We start from the raw sequence: 19,996 nt of genomic DNA on the forward strand, positions 1-19,996 counted from the left end.
GTCTATTTTCTTTCGGTAGCTCAAACACTGTGACCAATCTAAAATGAACAAAATGAGAGGTATAAGTTTACCCAAGACAGTCAGTAGGAGGAGAATCCATTATTTTGCATGGAAAGCTTACATTTTATTAAACTTTACTGAGGCTTAAGTTACTTGGTATGTGTCTGTCAATAAAGTTGAGTGATGTAATTAAGAATACAAGTTCCAAAATAAATGGTAAAAATATTTGTGCTATTTAAAACCTGCTGCATTCTAGTTTAAAATTAACGCGAGAGTGATTATCCACATACTTACAATTTCAATTTCCATACTGTATTGACTTGCATAAATAGCTACACTTGGTGCGGTCGGGAAAACACCATACAAGAAAGCAAAATTTGACAGACTGGTGTAGTTAGCCTCAGTGTTGCCATTGGTTAGCAATTCCACCATTTCACGGCTAATGAGAGGAAGTACCAATCTATGATAGTTAAAAACAAATATTTTGTTATTATTGATATCGTACCTCATCACTGACCACACACTAGAGATTTTAAGAAAAGATTTAGGCATACAGCATGGCAACAAACCCTTCCAGCCCACAAACCCCATACATTTTTGGAGAGTGGAAGGAAACCAGAGCAACTGGGGAAAACCCATTTACATGGGCAGAACGGACAAACTAGTGAAGGACTGCACCCGATTGGAACCCGGGTTATTGGCGCTGCAATACTATTGCGCTAATTTCGATATAAATTTATCATAAGATGCGATTAATATGAATTTCTATGAAACGTTATACGCATTTTATTTGTGGAACGGCAGAAACCCAGTGTTTCAGACATCATTCCTAGCTATCTCCTGATGGACAGATCAGGGGAGGGGTAAGGATAAGATGCAATTGATGGAGCCAAAGAAAAGCATTTTTACATGTTTGCAGAGGAAATGAATAGTTCACTATACTTTGCAGTTCGAAATATGCCATTTGTGGACATTAAAATCATGGAGAGTAAACAGCATAAACGTTATCAGAATAAAGGAGAAAGAGACATTATCGTCTTGGAAGAGATTGCGTAACGAGGATTTTCCATTCAAGTGAAAAACCGAGAAATTTGGTATTTTTTAAATATTGTGAAAAATTTATTTATTTCTAATGTTAGTCTCGAGAGTGATCACTTTATAATCTTTGCAGGAAGGTGGAGAGCTTTTTTCCCCCCTTCAGTCATAAACAGTGGGAATGGCAGCCATGCAGGGGAATACTCTTCTTGCAGAAAGTAGATCGCCAGGGAAGCCAGCGGTATACCTGACTACTTCAACTGCGAGAAGTGCATCCAGCTGCAGCTCCTGACAAGCCACATTAAGGAGTTGGATGAACTCCGGATCATTCAGAAGGCTGAGGGGGGTGATAGACAGAAGTTTCAGGGACACTATCACACCTAGCAGGCAGGGGGAGGGGAGGTGGGTGGTAGTCAGGAGAGGAAAAGGGAAACATGCAGGTAGTGCAGGGCAACCCTGTGGCCGTTCCCCTCAATAATATATCATTTTGGATACTTTTGAGGGGAACAACCTACCAGGGACAAGGTCTCTGGCTTGTGGCTAAGCACGAAAGGGATGAGAAGAGATGAGCTGCAATGATAGAGAATTCCATTGTTGGGGGACAGATAAGAGGTTCTCTGGAAGAGATGAAGTATCCCAGATGGTATGTTGCCTCCCTGCCAGGATCTGAGATATCTCAGATCAAGATCATTGCATTCTCAGGAGGGAGGGTGAGCAGCCAAATGTTGTGGTCCATGTAGGGAGCAATGATATGGGGTGGAAGTTCTGCAGGGAGAGTTCAGGAAGTTAGGCCTAAGTTGAAGAACAGGACCTCCAGGGTTGTGATCTCAGGACTGCTACCAATGCAACATGCTAGTGAGGTTAGAAATAGGAGGATAATGCAGCTCAATGTGGCTGAAGACATGGTGTAAGAGGGAACACTTCCAGAGAGGGTGGGACCTGCTCCAACAAATTTTTCCTATAGAAATCAATTGTAATCGCTTCTTCGCTTTACGCCATTTCGGCTTACAATTGATTCCATCGGAACACTCTAGTTCTGTAAAGCAGGGTATATTTGAATGGAGGTACCAACTAGAGAGAGTCCAATACTTGATCTTCTATTAGGGAATGAGACAGGAGAGGTGACAGAGGTATGTGTCGGGAAACATTTTGGGTCCAGTGATCACAATGCCATTAGTTTCAAGTTAATTATGGAGAAGGATAGGTCTGGGTCTTGGGTTGAGTTTCTAAATTGGAGAAAGGCCAATTTTAAGGAAATGAGAAGGAACCAGAATACGTAGATTGGGATAATTTGTTTTCGGGCAAGGATGTATGAGGTAAAGGGAGGGCCTTCAAAGGTGAAAATTTGAGAATACAGAGTTTGTATGTTCCTGTCAGGATAAAAGGCAGGTTAGAAGGCACAGGGAACCTTGGTTTTCGAGGGATATTGGGGATCTGGTTCGTAGAAGAGAGAGGTGAATAACTGGTATAGGCAACAGGGAGAAAATGAGGTACTTGAAGAATATAATAAAATGCAAGAAGTCCCTCTAGAAAGAAATCAGGAAGGCTAAAAGGAGACCTGAAGTTGCTTTGGCAGACAATGCGAAGGAAAATCCTAAGGGTTTCTACAGGTATATTAAGAGCAAAAGGATAGTATAGGAGTGATTGACTTTGTATGGAGTTAAAAGAGTTGGGGGAGATCTTAAATTTCCCCCCCCCCCATCAGTATTCCCTCAGGAAACGGGCACAGATTTGTGAGAAGTAAGGAAAACAAGCCGTGGAGTCATGGGATCTATTCCGATTAAAGAGTAGGTGCTTGCTGTCTTAAAGCAATGAATCCCCAAGGTCTGACAAGATATTCTCTTGGACCTTGAGAAAGGCTAGTGTAGTAACTGCAGGGGCACCTTAGCCATGGGTGTGGGGCCAGAGGATTGGAGGGTAGCTCACGTTGTTCCATTGTTTAAAAAAGTCTCCAAAAGTAACCCTGAAAATTACAGCCGTTGAGCCTGATGTCAGTAGTAGTTAAATTATTGGAATGTGTTTTAAGAGATTGGATAGAAAAAAAATGATAAGGGATAGTCAACATGATTTTGTGCATGATAGGTCATGTTTAACCAATCTTATAAAGATTTTCAAGGAGGTTACCAGGAAAGATGATGAAGGAAGGACTGTGGATGTTGTCTACATGGACTTTAGTAAGGCCTTTGACAAGATCCTACATGGGAGACCAGTCAGGAAGGTTCATGGTGAAGAGGTGAACTGGATTCGACAATGGCTGGACAGGAGAAGCCAGAGAGTAGTGGTGGATGATTGCTTCTCAGACTGGAAGCTTGTGACTAGTGGTGTACCTCAGGGATCATGATGGAACTATTGTCGTTTGTCATCTATATCAATGATCTGGATGATCATGTGGTAAACTGGATCAGTAAGTTTGGAGTGTTGTGGTCAGCGAAGAAGGTTTTCAAAGCTTGCAGTGGAATCTGGACCGGCTGGTAAAGTGGGTTGAAAAATGGCAGATGGAATTTAATGCAGACAAGTGTGACGTGTTGCATTTTGGAAGGACAAACCAAGAAAAGACATACATGGTAAATGGTAGGGCACTGAATTTTGAAAATTGCCATTTGATTTTAAACTAAGGTTTTAATGAAGAAAATGAGGGCCACGAGTGAAAAGCACGTTACATATCAGAACCAGATATCTCTTGCCGAGTCAGGATGGGGAAGGAGGCAACAGAAGAACAATATTACTTTCATATCCAATTGAAAGTTACTTTTCAGTACATGTATGTACGATTTCACAGATAAAGGTAATAACTATTTGACCAAGAATGAAAATATGTCAGTGAATATATTATGTAAGGGCTGGAGCATGCAAAAAAGATCGTGATAATTTTAAAGGAACATGGCATAAAGCATCAGTGCAAAAAAAAATGGTTGCGCTGACTGATAGAACAAGAATGTTTAAGGGCAGCACTGTTTAAAGGAAAAGAGTTAAGTGCAAGGTGAGAAAAAATGACACACAGATCAATAACTCCATAATATTGGCATGACAATGTAGAAGGCACTCAGGCAAGAAACAGTCAAAGAGGAAGGAAGAACGCAAGGAGGATTGAAGGGCAGGAACAGAAGAACACTGAACTCTAGATTAGAAGTGGAAATGTAAAAACAAACACTGACGAAAATGAAGGTGCACAAACAAAGGGAAAAGGCAATTGATGCACAGAAAAGCAGTGAGTAGAAGGGCAGGTAGGTATCAAAACTTATAGAAGGGAAAACCAGAAGTGGGTCAGGACGAGAACAGAGCAGAGAGACAATGATTTAGAGCAAGAAAATAGAATCCATGGGTGCAAAGTAAAGTGTGCAAGAAGGGATATGACAGGAGAGAAAATGTAGTAATTGGCTTCGAAGTTGAGAGAAAGGCCACAAAAGAGGAAAAGAAGGAACAAATAAAGGGGAACCACGTGATGAGGACAAAGGGAAAAAGCACGACTAAGAGAATTTAAATGAGCTTGATGTAAGAAGAGAAGCCTGCACTTTGATTCAGAAAAAGAAAGCAAAATGTGAAATACGTGGCAGAAGAGACTGAGAAAGAAAGACGACAAAGGTATTTCCTCACAGTTAACAGTATGTTCCTTACAGCACTTCTACTCCATATAAAGCTGATGAACAGTGCTAATGTACCAAAAAAATAATGCCCCAAAGTACTTCACAGGAACATTATCGAACAAAACAAATGAGAGCATAAAAAATAGTGGGCCGGGAAATGTAGCTCGAGTTCAGGTTGGTTCGCAGGGGCAAAGAGGGATGTTATATCAGTGATTAAGGATAATAAACTTGAACAAAAAGGACAACCAGAAACAAGAAATGTATTATAGACTCCATGGTCATTGAAGACCAAATATACTGGAAAACCTCTGGGTGCAAAACAAAAGATGATTCATAAATACATAATAGGCTCATGAGCAATAGCAACTTTGTGTGGAACAGGGAGATGCTGGTATGGTTGTTAATGAAGACTTTGCATCTGTTCCCATAAAAAGAATTTGGCACAGGCATTGTAATGAAGGGGTGTGACACATTGTTTGAGATGAACAGAAGGGAATTATCAAGGGGTAAGGAATTTTTATCAGTGAATAAATCACCTAATATTGTATTTATGCATGTCCAAACCATTTGGATTTACACCATTTGGAACAAATTCGGAAGCACAGAAATCAGCTATTACTTCGACAAGTAGGTTAAACAGGTAATATCAGAACGGATCTATCAAGGGCGTTTTTGATGAACCTGTTCAGATCTATGAATGAAGCGCATATGATGTGACTCAAATGGGTTTTAACAAAGTGGTTCCAAATGCCAAGGAAAGACTGGTCAGAAAAGTAAAACGCCATAGAATTAAATAAATGTGGCAGGTTTGAGAAAAAAAATCCTGCTTCAGGACTAGATTAATAAAGGTATTAGCCAATACAAATTTTAATGACTAAAGGGTTTTTTCTGATTGGAATTTCACTGGGCTCATTTGCTTTTAAACAAAAAACCTGAGGGACTTCATCAATGTTCTAAAATTTTATATCTGAAGTATTGCATTTTACAGATAAACAAATATTGGCTTGATGTTCCATAAGAAAGGAATATGTACAGTGCAGAATTATACCCATGGAATTATCAAATGGAGAAAAATCATGGCAAAACAAAATCAATCCAACCAAGTGTATGGTTAGCAAGGTATCCTCCCATTTACTGTGTATATGAAGGAAAGTACACAATCAAAATGACTGGAAATCTGCATTCACAGATCCTAGAGGCAGTAGAGGACTTTGATAAAGCAGTTTGGTGGAATATGAGATGTGTGTATTCACTGGACAAGATCCTGAAGAGCAGTGTAAAATGCGAGATAGACCACTGCCTAGGGATGCGGCCCCTGCCTAGGGATGCGGCCCCTGCCTAGGGATGCGGCCCCTGCCTAGGGATGCGGCCCCTGCCTAGGGATGCGGCCCCTGCCTAGGGATGCGGCCCCTGCCTAGGGATGCGGCCCCTGCCTAGGGATGCGGCCCCTGCCTAGGGATGCGGCCCCTGCCTAGGGATGCGGCCCCTGCCTAGGGATGCGGCCCCTGCCTAGGGATGCGGCCCCTGCCTAGGGATGCGGCCCCTGCCTAGGGATGCGGCCCCTGCCTAGGGATGCGGCCCCTGCCTAGGGATGCGGCCCCTGCCTAGGGATGCGGCCCCTGCCTAGGGATGCGGCCCCTGCCTAGGGATGAGGCCCCTGCCTAGGGATGAGGCCCCTGCCTAGGGACGAGGCCGCTGCCTAGGGACGAGGCCGCTGCCTAGGGATGAGGCCGCTGCCTAGGGATGAGGCCACCAAATTACATGTTGAATGGCCAGAAAAAATCTGATATGAAATGATATTTATGGAGAAAGTAATGAGGCATCATTATAGTTGGATGACTGACAGCAGAATTGGTGAGTTTTGACGCAAAGAGAGAAGACCAACTACCTGAAGTTACAAAATTCAGTACCGAGTCCAGAAGACTGCAATGCTAGGACCGAGATGAAGTGTTGTTCTTCAAGCTTATGATGGACCCTTGTTAGATTAGTGCACAGTCAGAGAGGTCGACTGAGAATAGAATGCAGAATTAAAGTATCAGGCAACAGAAGCTCAGAGATACACATGAGAACCGAAAGAAGATGTTCCACAGAGTTGTCACTCAACTGGTGTTGGGATCTCCAAAAGTCAAAGAGATCACATTGTGAACACCGAATCAGATTATAAGGAGTGCCAGTAAAATTGTTGCTTCGCGTGTAAGGCCTATTTAAGCCACTGGATGATAGGAAGGGAAGAGGTAAAAGGACAGGTGAATCTCCTGCAGTTTTCAGGGGAAATTGATGTAAGGAGAGTGGTTGCTGAAATAAGAGAAGACCATGGGGAGAAAGAAAAAAAGAGAGGATACGGAGAGCAAGTGGTGGAACATGGAGAGGGAGTTTGAAAAACAAAAGAGAGTGGAGACCAAGAGAAAGAGTGGAGAGGGAGAATGAGTGAAATGTGAAGAGCTGTAGCATGAGAGCATGAAAAGAGAAAGAACAAGAGGGAGTGTAGAGTGCAAGAGTATGGAGAATGAGAGAGAGAGAGAGAGAGGAGAGCAAATGGAAGCAAAAGATAAAGTGAAGAGTGTGGAATGAGCATGGAGAGAGAAAATGAGTAAATAGAGAAAGGTAAGGTGTGTGAGGGTGTAGGTGCGCGCACGTATATGCGTGTGCGTCTGTGTGGGTAAGTGTGTGTGGGTACGTGTGTGTACGTGTATGTTTGCCTATGTGTGTGTCTGTGTGTGCGCGCATGCATTCAAGGCAATGGGCTAGAGGATGTAAAAATGGTATGAATGCACAAGGCAGAGCAAAAAACCAGTGCCATTATGATAGGATGCTTTCCTGCAAACATAAACATGCAAGAAAGAAAGGAGTGTGGAGCAGAAATGGGATAAGGGAAATAGACATACACAAGAGAAAAGCAGTGTACAAAATAACATCACAAGAATGAAAGAGGATTAAAGTTACCGCAAGCACAAATTATCATAGACTTCAATTAATTATACTTTGCACATTTCAAATTATTTCACACAGACTTGATTAGCATGAGATGCTGGAACATATGCCAATAGAGTAGCCCAGATCCACTGGTCTCCTTTCATAACTTCTCTCTCACACACTTGTTCATCAGTCAATTACCAGTCTAATTGCCTACCTATACAAATTCTTTTTGCTATTTTCTCTAATTTGACATAATTTCTGGACCCATACTTCTACGTTTCATTTCAGTTCATTGTTATTCTGCAAATTACCTCGAGCATCCAACTATTGACCCTCCTTCATGTCAATGAACCTCAATCTATTGTTCAATTCATCTTAACCAAAACATATGTTCCATCTTTCTTTGCCTTAACTATTCTCATGGTAAATATTAAACCAAATACCTCAGTTTGCTACATATGTATTATTGGAACATAAAGCCAGAAACTTGGGTCGCATGAAAGTTTTCACCCCCTTTCCATCATGTTCAGTACCTAGCTTTTGGTCAGTAGCATGCAAATAGACTTTTACCAAATTAAATCTTCAGGATTAAGCCAATACTGCAGATTGCAAAATAGGGAAGAGTGGCTGAGAATTTTTTTCCACATTTACACAAGGATGCTGATATTAGAAGCAGCATCAATCACTTACAGCCCAGCATGGAAAATTCAAGTTTACCAGACTAACAGTGATCTGTAATTAGTATCAAATGACAAGGTTTATCTACTTACAGTTTGGCTGTAATCAGGAGAATAATTGCAAGAACTGAACTTTTTTGCAGCTTTGTGATCTGTCCCACCATTGTAAGTCCAAGATAAAAAAGAGCTGAACCGCTGAAAGAACTTGCCAGACCATCCAGAAATTCTCCAATCATTGCTGGGATCTTTTGTTCAAAGATAAAATTCCCAAAAATTCCAATAATGACCATAAAAACAATTGGGTTTTTAAAAACCTGGAACAATACCATTGCAACAGTCTTCAGTTTGCTTTGTTGTAAGTTCACATCTTGCTTCCATTTCTGAATTTCACAGAAGATAAAACCAATTGGGTTTAACAGTAGCAGAGAGATAGGAGCCAGCAGGTAAATATACTGAAGATATTCTGGATATGTATTTCTGTACAAAGCCTCAACTGAAATACACAAAGCCATCAGGTTATCACCACAGGATGTTAATTGAATTACAACATTTGTCTTAAATACACAAAATTCATTTTGAATAAGAGTGTGTGTGTGTGTGTGTGTGTGTGTGTGTGTGTGTGTGAATGTGAGAGATATCAATGATCTTTCATCCATTTTATTCAGTCTTACCTGCTGAATATTTTCAGTGCTTCCTGTTTTATTTCACATTTCCAGCATTTGAAGAGTTTTCTTTACAAAAGGTATGGTTCATTTATGGGGAATTATGACAATAACAATTAATCCAAGCCTCTGCTCTAGGTTCCCTTCAACAATCCCCCAGAAGTCATAGTTCACAGTGAAGGTGAGTGGTAGAACATTGTAGGAGTTGATGGAAATGCTCAGCATGGTACCCACCTGTTTCAAACAGGGGTCAATCGTACCAATGCCCAAGAAGAACATAGTAACCTGCCTTAATGACTATCGACCAGTAGTTCTTACATCAACAGTGATGAAGTGTTTTGAAAAGCTGGTGTTGAAGCATATCAGCTCCTGTCTGAGTGGTGACAATGGATACGTTCCAGTTCACCTATTGTAGCAACAGGTCAACAGTGGATTCCATCTCATCGACTCCACACAAAACCCTGGAATTCCTGGACAGTAAAGACGCATTTATCAGGATGCTCTTTATCGACTACAGTTCAGCATTTAACATCACCATCCTCTCAAAACTGATCAGCAAACTCCAAGACCTGGGACTCAATACCCCACTGTGTAATTAGATCCTTGATTTCCTCACCTCCAGACCACAATCAGTGAGGATTGGTAAGAACATCTCCTCCACAATCTCCATCGGTACCAGAACACCACAGAGCTACATTCTTAGTTCCCTGCTCTACTCACTTTACACCTACAACTGTGTGGTTCAGTACGATAATAACACCATCTACAAATTTGCTGACAATACTACAGAAGTGGGTTGTATAAAGAAAGGTGATGAGTCAGCAGGCAAAGGGGAAATTGAAAATTTGTCTGAATGATGCACCAAAAACAACCTTGCACTCAAAGTCACCAAAACTGAGGAGCTAATTTTTGACTTCAGAAAGGGAAAGCCAGATGTATACAATCCAGTGAACACTGGGGATCAGAGGTGCAGAGGGTGAGCAAATTCTTGGGAGATCTTGGGAGTCACTATCTCAGAGGACCTTTCCTGGAACCAACACACTATTGGCATTGTGTTGAAAGCATGTCAGCACCTCTACTTCCTCAGGAGTTTGCAGAGATTTGGTATGACACGACAAACCCTGGTAAATTTCTCAAATGTGTAGTGGAAAGTGTTCTGCCCGGCTACATCACAGTGTGGTATAGGGACACCAATACCCTGAGTACAAAGCCCTCCAAAAGGGAGTGGATACAGCCCTGGACATCACAGGCAAAACTCTCCCCACTATCAAGAACATCTACAGGCTATATTTGACAGAACCAACAAATTCATTACAAAAGCTGCATTCAATGGTACAGTTTCAGGTTATAAAATAAATTGGGATAAGAGTGAAATTAGGCTTCTTGCAACATACCATTTTCCAAAGAAATACTCAGTTTAAATGGGCAACAAAGTGGATAAAATATTTGGGAGTTTGTATGGATAATAAAATTACAAAATTTATATAAATTGAATTGCAGAGTCATTGGGAGGTTTACAGCTGTCCAATTTTAAAAATTATTATCAAGCAGCCCAAATAAAATTTCTTACATTTTTCTTTGTAGAGGGGGAAAAATCTCCTTGAGTAAAAATAAGATTAGATAAAATAGGAGAGAGAAAAGCAGAGGACTTTATATATGAATGGGATGCAAAATTAATGACTACTGAAAGAGAAACTCTTCTGTGGAAACATTTGATTAAAATTTGACATAATACAAATACAGAAATTGGAATAAAGAGTAATTTGTCTCCTAAAACTCCGACTCATAACAGCCTCATACTTTGTACATTAGATAATCAATTTTTTGAAATTTTGTCTCGTAATGGATCAGATATATTGAAGACTGTTATAAGCTAGGACAATTGATGTCATTTGAACAACTTAAAAAATAAATGTGGTGCTCTTAATAATACGATATTTTGCTATTTTCAAATCAGAGCATATTTAAGTGATAAGCTGGGTCCAACAATGTATTTACCAAAGTGTAGTGATATAGGGACTCTAATAAGAAAGGGAAATACAAAGGAATCTATCTCGGCAATTTATCATTTACTTCAAGTGGGGACCCCTAAACCAGGGATTCAGAAATCTGATTTTTTTTTTAAACATCAGTTATACCTCACACCACAGAAATTAAATAAATTGAAATCAGCTCAGTGTTTTAGATGTGGTGAAGAGGTGGGAACTTTTTTTTAACATTCAACATGATCTTGTGATAAAGTAAGTCCTTTTTGCCTGGTATTAGGAATGTTTTTTCAATCAAATTAAAGAAGCCAATTTCCACAAAATCCAAAATTATTTTTATTAGATAACATTATAGGGATCAGACCTAAATTGAAATTAACTAGATGCAAAATAGAATTTGTTAAAATTGCATTAGTAGTTGCTTGGAAATTTGATTCACACCTAAGTTTGGAACGATGGAATGGGGAAACAAACAGTTGTGTTCCCCTAGAGAAAATGACATACAATTTTAAAAAATTTGGTGCCTGCATCTACAAAAGAGCATTAAATTTTTTTATTTCTAAATGTTCTTCTTAGCCTCTAAGACCTGCGTGGAACCCCATTAATGATGAACTAGATATGAATTTTAGACTAGATGGATTTTTAACACTTTCGGCGTCCGTTCTCATTCCTTTTCTTTCCCTTTTTTCTATTCTAACATTTTACTATGTACGCACTTTTCTTAGGTCTGTAGGGGGTGGGGGATGGGGGTGTTGGGGTATTATCATCATGTATTTAATACTCAATATATTATATCTGTTTTTTAAATATATTTGAATGCATGTATGGTTAAAAATTTTAAATAAAATATCTACAGGGAGAGCAGCAGCAATCATCAAAGATCCATATCACCCAGCACACACACTGTTCTTGCTGCTCTCATCAGGAAAGAGGTGTAGGTGCCACAAGACTCACACCACCAGGTTCAGGAACAGCTGCAACCCCTCCACCATCATAACCTTCATCAACAAATTCAATTAGGGGCTCATTTTCGGCCTCTTATTTGTGCACTTTATTGATTTTTTAAATTTTCTCTGTCTTGTTTACATTTTTTATCCGTTTGCATTTATTATCTGTTATATGCTGTGTACATTTTTTTGCATGACCAATACGTGGTCATTCTGCCTTGCCTGCAAAAAAAAAGAATCTCAGTATGTATGTACTCTGACATTAAATGTGAGAAGAATAGAATGATATTTGTGCAGAATAATCCTTGCATCTGGCTGAAGCGTATACTGAACATCTTTAACGTAGTCAATCTGACAACAACATTTCATCAACAATATAGAAAGCAAAATTTAGTACTCTTCTAAATGCTGTAGATGATATTTTAGGACTGGATAGGTTTAATGGAGTATCTTAAAAGGAGCAGAAGATGATGTTTGGAGAGTGTATTCCAGAGCTCAATGCCAAGGCATCCATAAGAGCTTGCTCTTGAAGTTTTTTAAACTTCTTGTGCATTCCCCTTTACCCATTGGCTGCAGGTAATATAATAGTATCTGGTCCACTTTCTGGAATTCCTTTCTATTAAGCATCTTTCTTACTTCTAAGCTTGTGTCTATCTTTGGCTCAGCATTACTTTTGTCCAGTTCTATTTCTGGGACTGTTCAATGTCAAAAATATTATGCACGTGCAACTTGTATTGTTGACATAAATTATTAAATGATTTCTTGGAATGTTCACACATTTTATGAAATGCTATAAAGACTAAGTTCTTCAATCTGTGGCCTATAACACACTGTGATGAGTTATTTGGGATTTCTGCAAGCAACACTAACAGCTTCTTTCTGCCAAGGTCAAAAGACCTCGGATAAAATTTCAACAACAAACTTAAATGTGTTCCAGAAAATGTTTATCATTCAGCCAACATGATTTAAAATTATTTAGTCTTTCTCTCAGAATTGTGTCAAATTACTAGCTACATGCCCTATGTTATAAGTGACCGCTTTTGCTCAAATTTACAAAATGCAAGTAATATGGATGCTGGAAATTCGAAATTAAAACAAGAGCAGAACTCAAATGCACAAGCAATGAGAGGTTATTCCAAAGCACTCACTCTAATAATTCAAATAACACTTGGGAATCAAATGGTATTTAAGTTTGTGAAGCATATTTCAAGACAGCAGCAGCAGGAAAGCAATGATTTTTTAAATTAGTTTTTCCAAGATCCTTGCAGAGGTAACAAAAACATTTTTATTTGTTTATTTGCCTCAGCAGTGAAATGAGGCAGATATATCAGACAGCAACACTCAAGATGAACTAGTCAGAAAGCCAGGCATCATTCATGGATATACTAAAAATTGTTCTTTATGCTCAAAGGCCTACCAGTTTGAGGGAATACTGGAGGATAATTCCAGTTAAGTACAGAGGGAGGAGACAAACAAAAAGATGAACAGTAAATAAATCCACAAATAGAAATATTATCGGAGAGATAAGCAGAACGATTCCAAGGTCTGGCATTTCTGCGAGGAAAATACTTCAATGAGCAATATTTTCCGATAAAAAATATGAAGCAAAAACCAAAAATGCAATAAACATTTAGAAGATCAAGCATCATCTGTGGAAAGATGCCAATATATATCTCAGTTCAATATTAATATGTTTTCATACTCTACAATTTGAAATATTTTGCATTGTTGAATCCCTTAAATTTTGTTGAAATTTAAAGTGCTGCTTTTTGTATGTTTTTTTGGATGATTAAATGGTTAAAGTTGAGAGGGTAGAAGATTGATGGGCTGTGACTGTAGGCACTTTGATTACTTAACCAAGAGGTTTCATTGAAAAGGAAATACTGAGCAGCATGACCCCTCAAATAAATGCAGGTGGTCAATGAATATTTATGATTCTGCCAATAGTTGCTTTCATTGTGCCAGAGTTGATTGCAGAAAATATCGTTTCTGTGTTTGGGGGGAAAAAAACATTCTCATTTTAAAGCCATTTCCAGAAAAGAAACCGGTGTAAAATATACATGGCAATTTAACATGAAGTGAACAGTATTACCATAAGACATTAGACTGGAACTAGACTATTTGGCCCATCATATCTGCTCCACCATTCATTAATTTCTCCTTGTTACCCTTGATTCCCTTCCTAATCAAAAATCCATCTCTCTCAGTCTAAAATATACCCAATGACCTTGACCTCCACAACCAAACATGGCAATGAATTCCACAGATTCACCACCCTTTGGAAAAATAAATTCCTCCTCATTTCTGTTCTAAAGGGATGTTTTTGCTTTCTGAGGTGCTGCTCTCTGGTCCCAGCTGCCTCACTACAGGAAACAACCTCTCCACGTTCAGGATTTTCAGTGTTCAGTAGGTTTCAATGAGATTTCGTCTGCCCCCCACGCCCCCCCCCCCCCCCCCCCCCGCCATTTTTCAAAATTCCTGCGAGTACAGTTCTTGTGTGATAACCCTTTCATTCTGGGGATCAGGCTCGTGAATCCCCCTGGATACTCCAATGCCAACACAATGGTACGCTACAGCCATTGGGCTGACAATGCTTTACCCTGGAGGATGTCAAGCTTCCTGAGTATTGTTGAAACTAAATTCATCCAAGAAAATCAAGAGTGTTCAATCACACACCTGGCTTGTACCTGGTGGATGGAGCATTGGAGAGTCAGGAGATTATTCAGTTGGAATAGGATGCTCGTTCTGCAGCTCTGGTAGCTATAATATTAGACTGCACCAGTTGAGGATCTGCTCATTACTGACTCTCAGGATGTTGATAGTGGGAGACTTGGTGATGGCAGTGTCATTGAATGTCATAATGATTAGACTCTCCTGTTGGAGATAGTTGTTGTATCACCCTATACCTCACTATTATCTTGTTAATAGCTCATTTCTTGAGGAGTTACCAATGAAACTGAGCATTGTACAATCATCAGGACACATCTCCAATTTGATTTCATATGGAAAGGAACTCCTTGACAAAGCAGTAGAAAATGGTCTGGTCTAACAAACTGTTCTGGATACTCTTGCAATAACATATTGGGGCTGGGATCATTTGATCTCCAACAACCACATTTATCTTACTCTGTTCAAGTCGGGACCCAATTAGAGTTTGATCAGATTTGTCATGTCCATATTTTCATAAATCTAAATACAACATTTGTTCCTCATGTGATCACAGAAATCAGAGACTTTTACACTCTCCAATGTTTTCATTCCATGCTTTCTTCCAAACTACTGCCTTGTAAACTGTGGATGTGCCGCTGAATGTATCCTGTCAGCATGCATCACTGCATGAGATGTGAAATGCACCACCTAAGACTGCAAGAAACCGCAGTTTTGTACCAGATGCCATAAATTTTAATTTTCCCGGAGCACCTTTATGCTGCTTCAGTTTCTTTCTTTTTCAATCTTTTTATTATTATTATAATTTATAAACACATACAGTTCAAAGAGATATAAAAAATACATAGTAAGTAATGAATTAATACAGAGATATTAAACAATAATATTACAGAATAAAAATATATCATTAAAAAAAGTTTTTAGATCAGTTTAGGGTGTGAACTATCTCTAAAAAAAAAGATATAATTAATAACAATATATGAAAAAAGAGAAAAAAAACCCCAAAAAAGAAGAAAAAACAAATCTGAATTAAAAAAAACTTTAAAAAAAAACCTACAGATATAGCTAAACCACGCCGATCACTCCGATCTCATCTTACAGCCCAATTATCATACATAATCATAGAAAGAAAACAGAGCCAGATCAACTCACCACAAATGAAAATATTGAATAAATGGTCGCCAGGTTAACTCAAACTTAGAAGGGGATTCATAGACAGAGTTTCTAATTTTCTCTAAATTTAAACATAGTATAGTTTGGGTAAACCATTGGAAAACAGTGGGAGGATTAACCTCTTTCCAATTCAATAGTATAGATCTTCTAGCCATTAGTGTAAGAAAAGCAATCATACGATCCGCAGGAAGAGATAAATAAGTCAAATCTATCATAGGTAATCCAAAAATTGCAGTAATGGGATGTGGTTGTAAATCAATATTCAAAACAGTAGATATAATGGAAAAAATTTCCTTCCAATAATTCTGTAAAGAGGGACAGGACCAAAACATATGTGTAAGGGAAGCTATTTCCAATTGACATTTATCACATATAGGATCGATATGAGAATAAAAGCGATGGAGTTTATCTTTAGACATATGAGCTCTATGAACAACTTTAAACTGTATTAGTGAATGTTTTGCACATAGAGAAGAAGAGTTTACCAGTCGCAGAATTTTATTCCAATTTTCATTGGAAATATGAAGGTTGAGTTCTCTTTCCCAATCATTTTTAAACTTTTCAAAAGTCCCAGAATTTATTTTTGTAATTATATTATATAATTTAGATATCACACGTTTTGGAGGGAATTTTGAATATAGTATATCCTCTAAAACAGTCGTAGTCTCCCGATTGGGAAAAGAGGGTAAAGTCGAAACTAAGAAACTCCTAATCTGCAAATATCGAAAGAAATGAGATCGAGGTAAATCATATTTCATGGATAATTGTTCAAATGACATGAAAGAGTTATCCAAGAATAAATCTGAAAAGCATGTTATACCTTTAACTTTCCAGAGTAAATAAGCTTGATCAATTAGAGAGGGATGAAAAAGGAAATTTAGTACAATAGGAGTTTCCAAGATAAAATGACTTAGGCCAAAAAATCTCCGGAATTGAAACCATATACGTAGTGTATGTTTAGCCATTGGATTATCAATTTGTTTATATAATTTAGTAAGAGTAAAAGGGAGAGCAGCTCCCAAAATAGAGCTAATTGAAAAATTTTGTATCGGTTTAATTTCTAAATTTACCCAATGGGGATTTAGAGATAATTCTGAATAATTCAACCAATACCTTAAGTAACTAATATTAATTGCCCAGTAATAAATTCTAAAGTTGGGTAATGCCAACCCTCCCTCTAGTTTAGATTTCTGTAAATATTTTTTCCCCAATCTAGGATTCTTGTTTTGCCAGATATACGAGGACAATTTAGAATCGACCTTATCAAAAAAAGATTTAGGAACAAAAATAGGTATAGCTTGGAATATATATAAAAATTCAGGTAAGATCATCATCTTAATAGCATTAATTCGGCCTATCATGGATAGGGATAATGGTGACCAATTGGTAAGTAAACTGCCGATCAGGTCCAATAGAGGTAAAAAATTAGTCCTAAACAAATCTTTATGTTTTTTAGTAATCTTAATCCCTAAATATATAAAATGGTCTCTAGCTATTTTAAAAGGCAAACTATCATAAATAGGAACCCATCCATTAAAAGGGAATAATTCACTTTTATTTAAGTTCAGTTTATATCCCGAAAAATTACTAAATTGGGCTAATAAAGATAAAACTGCAGGAATAGAATTTTCAGGATTGGAAATATATAACAATAAATCATCTGCATATAGTGATACTTTATGAATATCCCTGCAACGAATAATACCAGTAATATTGGGTGCTTCTCTGATAGCAATTGCCAAAGGTTCTAAAGCTAAGTTAAATAATAAAGGGCTAAGGGGGCACTCTTGCCTGGTGCCCCGAAATAATCGAAAATATGGCGATCTTTGGGTATTAGTAAAAACCGAGGCAACTGGGGAATTATAAAGAAGTTTAATCCAAGATATAAATATCGGACTAAAATTAAATTTTTCAAGAACTGTAAATAAATAAGGCCATTCTACTCTATCGAAGGCCTTCTCAGCATCTAGTGAAATAACACATTCTGAAGACTTATGTGAAGGAGTGTAAATAATATTCATCGATCTTCTAATATTAAAGGAGGAATAACGATTTTTAATGAATCCAGTCTGGTCTTCAGAGATAATATATGGTAATATCTTCTCTAGCCTTGTCGCTAGAATTTTAGAGAAGATCTTAGAATCAACATTCAACAAAGAAATAGGTCTATAAGAAGAACATTCGGTCGGGTCTTTATTTTTTTTCAAGATTAGAGAAATCGTAGCTCTGTAAAATGATTGTGGTAGTTTACCCAATGTGATAGATTCATCAAACATCTTAATCAGCCAGGGAGAGAGAGTAGAAGAAAAAGCTTTATAAAATTCCACAGAATATCCATCAGGACCTGGTGCTTTCCCCGAGTTCAGTGAGAAAATAGTATTATTGATCTCCGAATCTGTAATGGGTTTACTTAATTCTAAGTTATCTTGAGGTAATACTTTTGGGAGTTTCAAATGTTCTAAAAAATTAAACATATTACTAAGGTCTTGAGGGGATTCTGTACTATATATGGATGTATAAAAATTTTGGAAAGATTGATTTATCTCTTCCTGGTTAACAGTCAGTTCTCCATTCTGTTTGCGAATCTCCACAATTTGGCGTCTAGCTGAAATATTCTTCAGATGATTAGGCTGCTTCAGTTTCAAGGCTGCTGATCACTGCCCTCAAGAATTTGGCTTTCCACATTTGGATCAAGGCTGTGATGAGGTCTGGAGTAAAGAGATATTGATGAAAGTCAAATTAGATGAACAGGTAATGATTGAAGAGTAAGTGCCATATGATAACACTATCAACAATACCTTCCATCTCAATGGCTGGTGGAGGATTGTGTAAAATTCCAAGCTCCACATCATAAGGAATGACAAGGGGTTTTAGAGGATGCCAGAATTACCCATATGATACAAGGTGTAGCAAGATCTAAACAAAAGGTTTCTGAAATTTGCACGGTTTTTCAATGCAGCAAGTAGAGATGGTGGATGTAAAATGAACTGTCTGGGGAACAAGACAGAAAATGGGAATGCTTTAGAAAAAAGGTTGCTGTGGCCAACAACAACATTCCTGCAAGCTTAGCGGAATAGGATTCAGAATAAATTTGCAAAAGACTTGAACATTCTTGAAAAATTGATTTGCAGATTTTTTTTGAAAGGAAAATCTGTTATTTTAGTGTAAAATGGGCAGTTCTTTTAAAGAATTGAGGTTAAATTAGAGATGAAATAGTCTCCATCATTTCAGTGAGATCCTATGAGAATAGCTGTAAACATTTTGAATAGCGGAACTTAAACTAAAGCTGTGCCTTTAAGGATTTCTGGATGTCCCATTCCATGAGAAATAAATTGATTAATAAGGTCATAACTGTTACAGACATGTTTTTATTAATCTTTAGGTTTATGTGTGTGTGTGAGTGTGTGTGTGTCTATATATATATATATATGTGTGTGTGTGTGTGTATATATATATATGTGTGTGTATATATATATATGTGTGTGTATATATATATATGTATATATATATATGTATGTGTATATGTATGTGTATATATATGTATATATATATATATGTGTGTGTATATATATATATATGTGTGTGTATATATGTGTGTGTATATATGTGTGTGTATATATGTGTGTGTATATATATGTGTGTATATATATGTGTGTATATATATGTGTGTATATATATGTGTGTATATATATATGTGTGTGTATATATATATATATATGTGTGTGTATATATATGTCTATATATATATATATATATGTGTGTGTGTGTATATATATATATATATATATTTAAAGTTACTTTGTGGGTTTGGAAATGGGAAAGAGACACGCAGATAACACACATACTGGAGACAACTTGTCTGGAGTTAGAGCAATCATAAAACCAGGATTGATTGTTCCATTGAAAGTCTGAAGCAATGGATGTTGTCTAAAGAAGACACCTGGGAAAATGAAACTAACAGAGTTAGTATTGCTTAAGCCGGTCATGTGATTCAGACCCTTGTAAAAAACATTTTAAGTATCAGAGAATCATCTGGACACAAAATTGGAGTGGCTTCGGAGAGGATGGCCACTTTGACTGTTTCTCTTTGTCAAGAGAGAGAGCAGTGCTGATGTGACTATTGTAATAGTCACCACTGACTGATCCATATTTGGGTAAAAGAAAGGAAGATCATTCTTGCAGTTGGATCCTAACCATTCTGATAGTTATTTCATTTAGCCCTTGTCTGGGTTTGTGAAAGCATAGTATAAATCGCGTTCTTCTTGCAAGAGAGGGGAATTGTGGAAAAATCTTTCGTATGAAGAAATAATTATCTGGTAGCAACTTGACAAGAATTTGTGAGTTTTGAGA

General features: G+C 37.8%; 1 protein-coding gene across 1 annotated transcript in view; it reads right to left on the reverse strand.

Moving 5' to 3' along the window:
* The window catches only part of gpr155a (G protein-coupled receptor 155a), a 118,097-nt gene that overhangs the window by 45,394 nt on the left and 52,707 nt on the right, over positions 1-19,996 (reverse strand). The window contains exon 5 of the mRNA XM_069935773.1: positions 295-460. Coding sequence (XP_069791874.1) covers positions 295-460 — 166 coding nt within the window. The remainder of the gene's footprint in view (positions 1-294; positions 461-19,996) is intronic.

Source organism: Narcine bancroftii, chromosome 4 (assembly GCF_036971445.1).
Source record: "Narcine bancroftii isolate sNarBan1 chromosome 4, sNarBan1.hap1, whole genome shotgun sequence".
NCBI classification, from domain to species: domain Eukaryota; kingdom Metazoa; phylum Chordata; class Chondrichthyes; order Torpediniformes; family Narcinidae; genus Narcine; species Narcine bancroftii.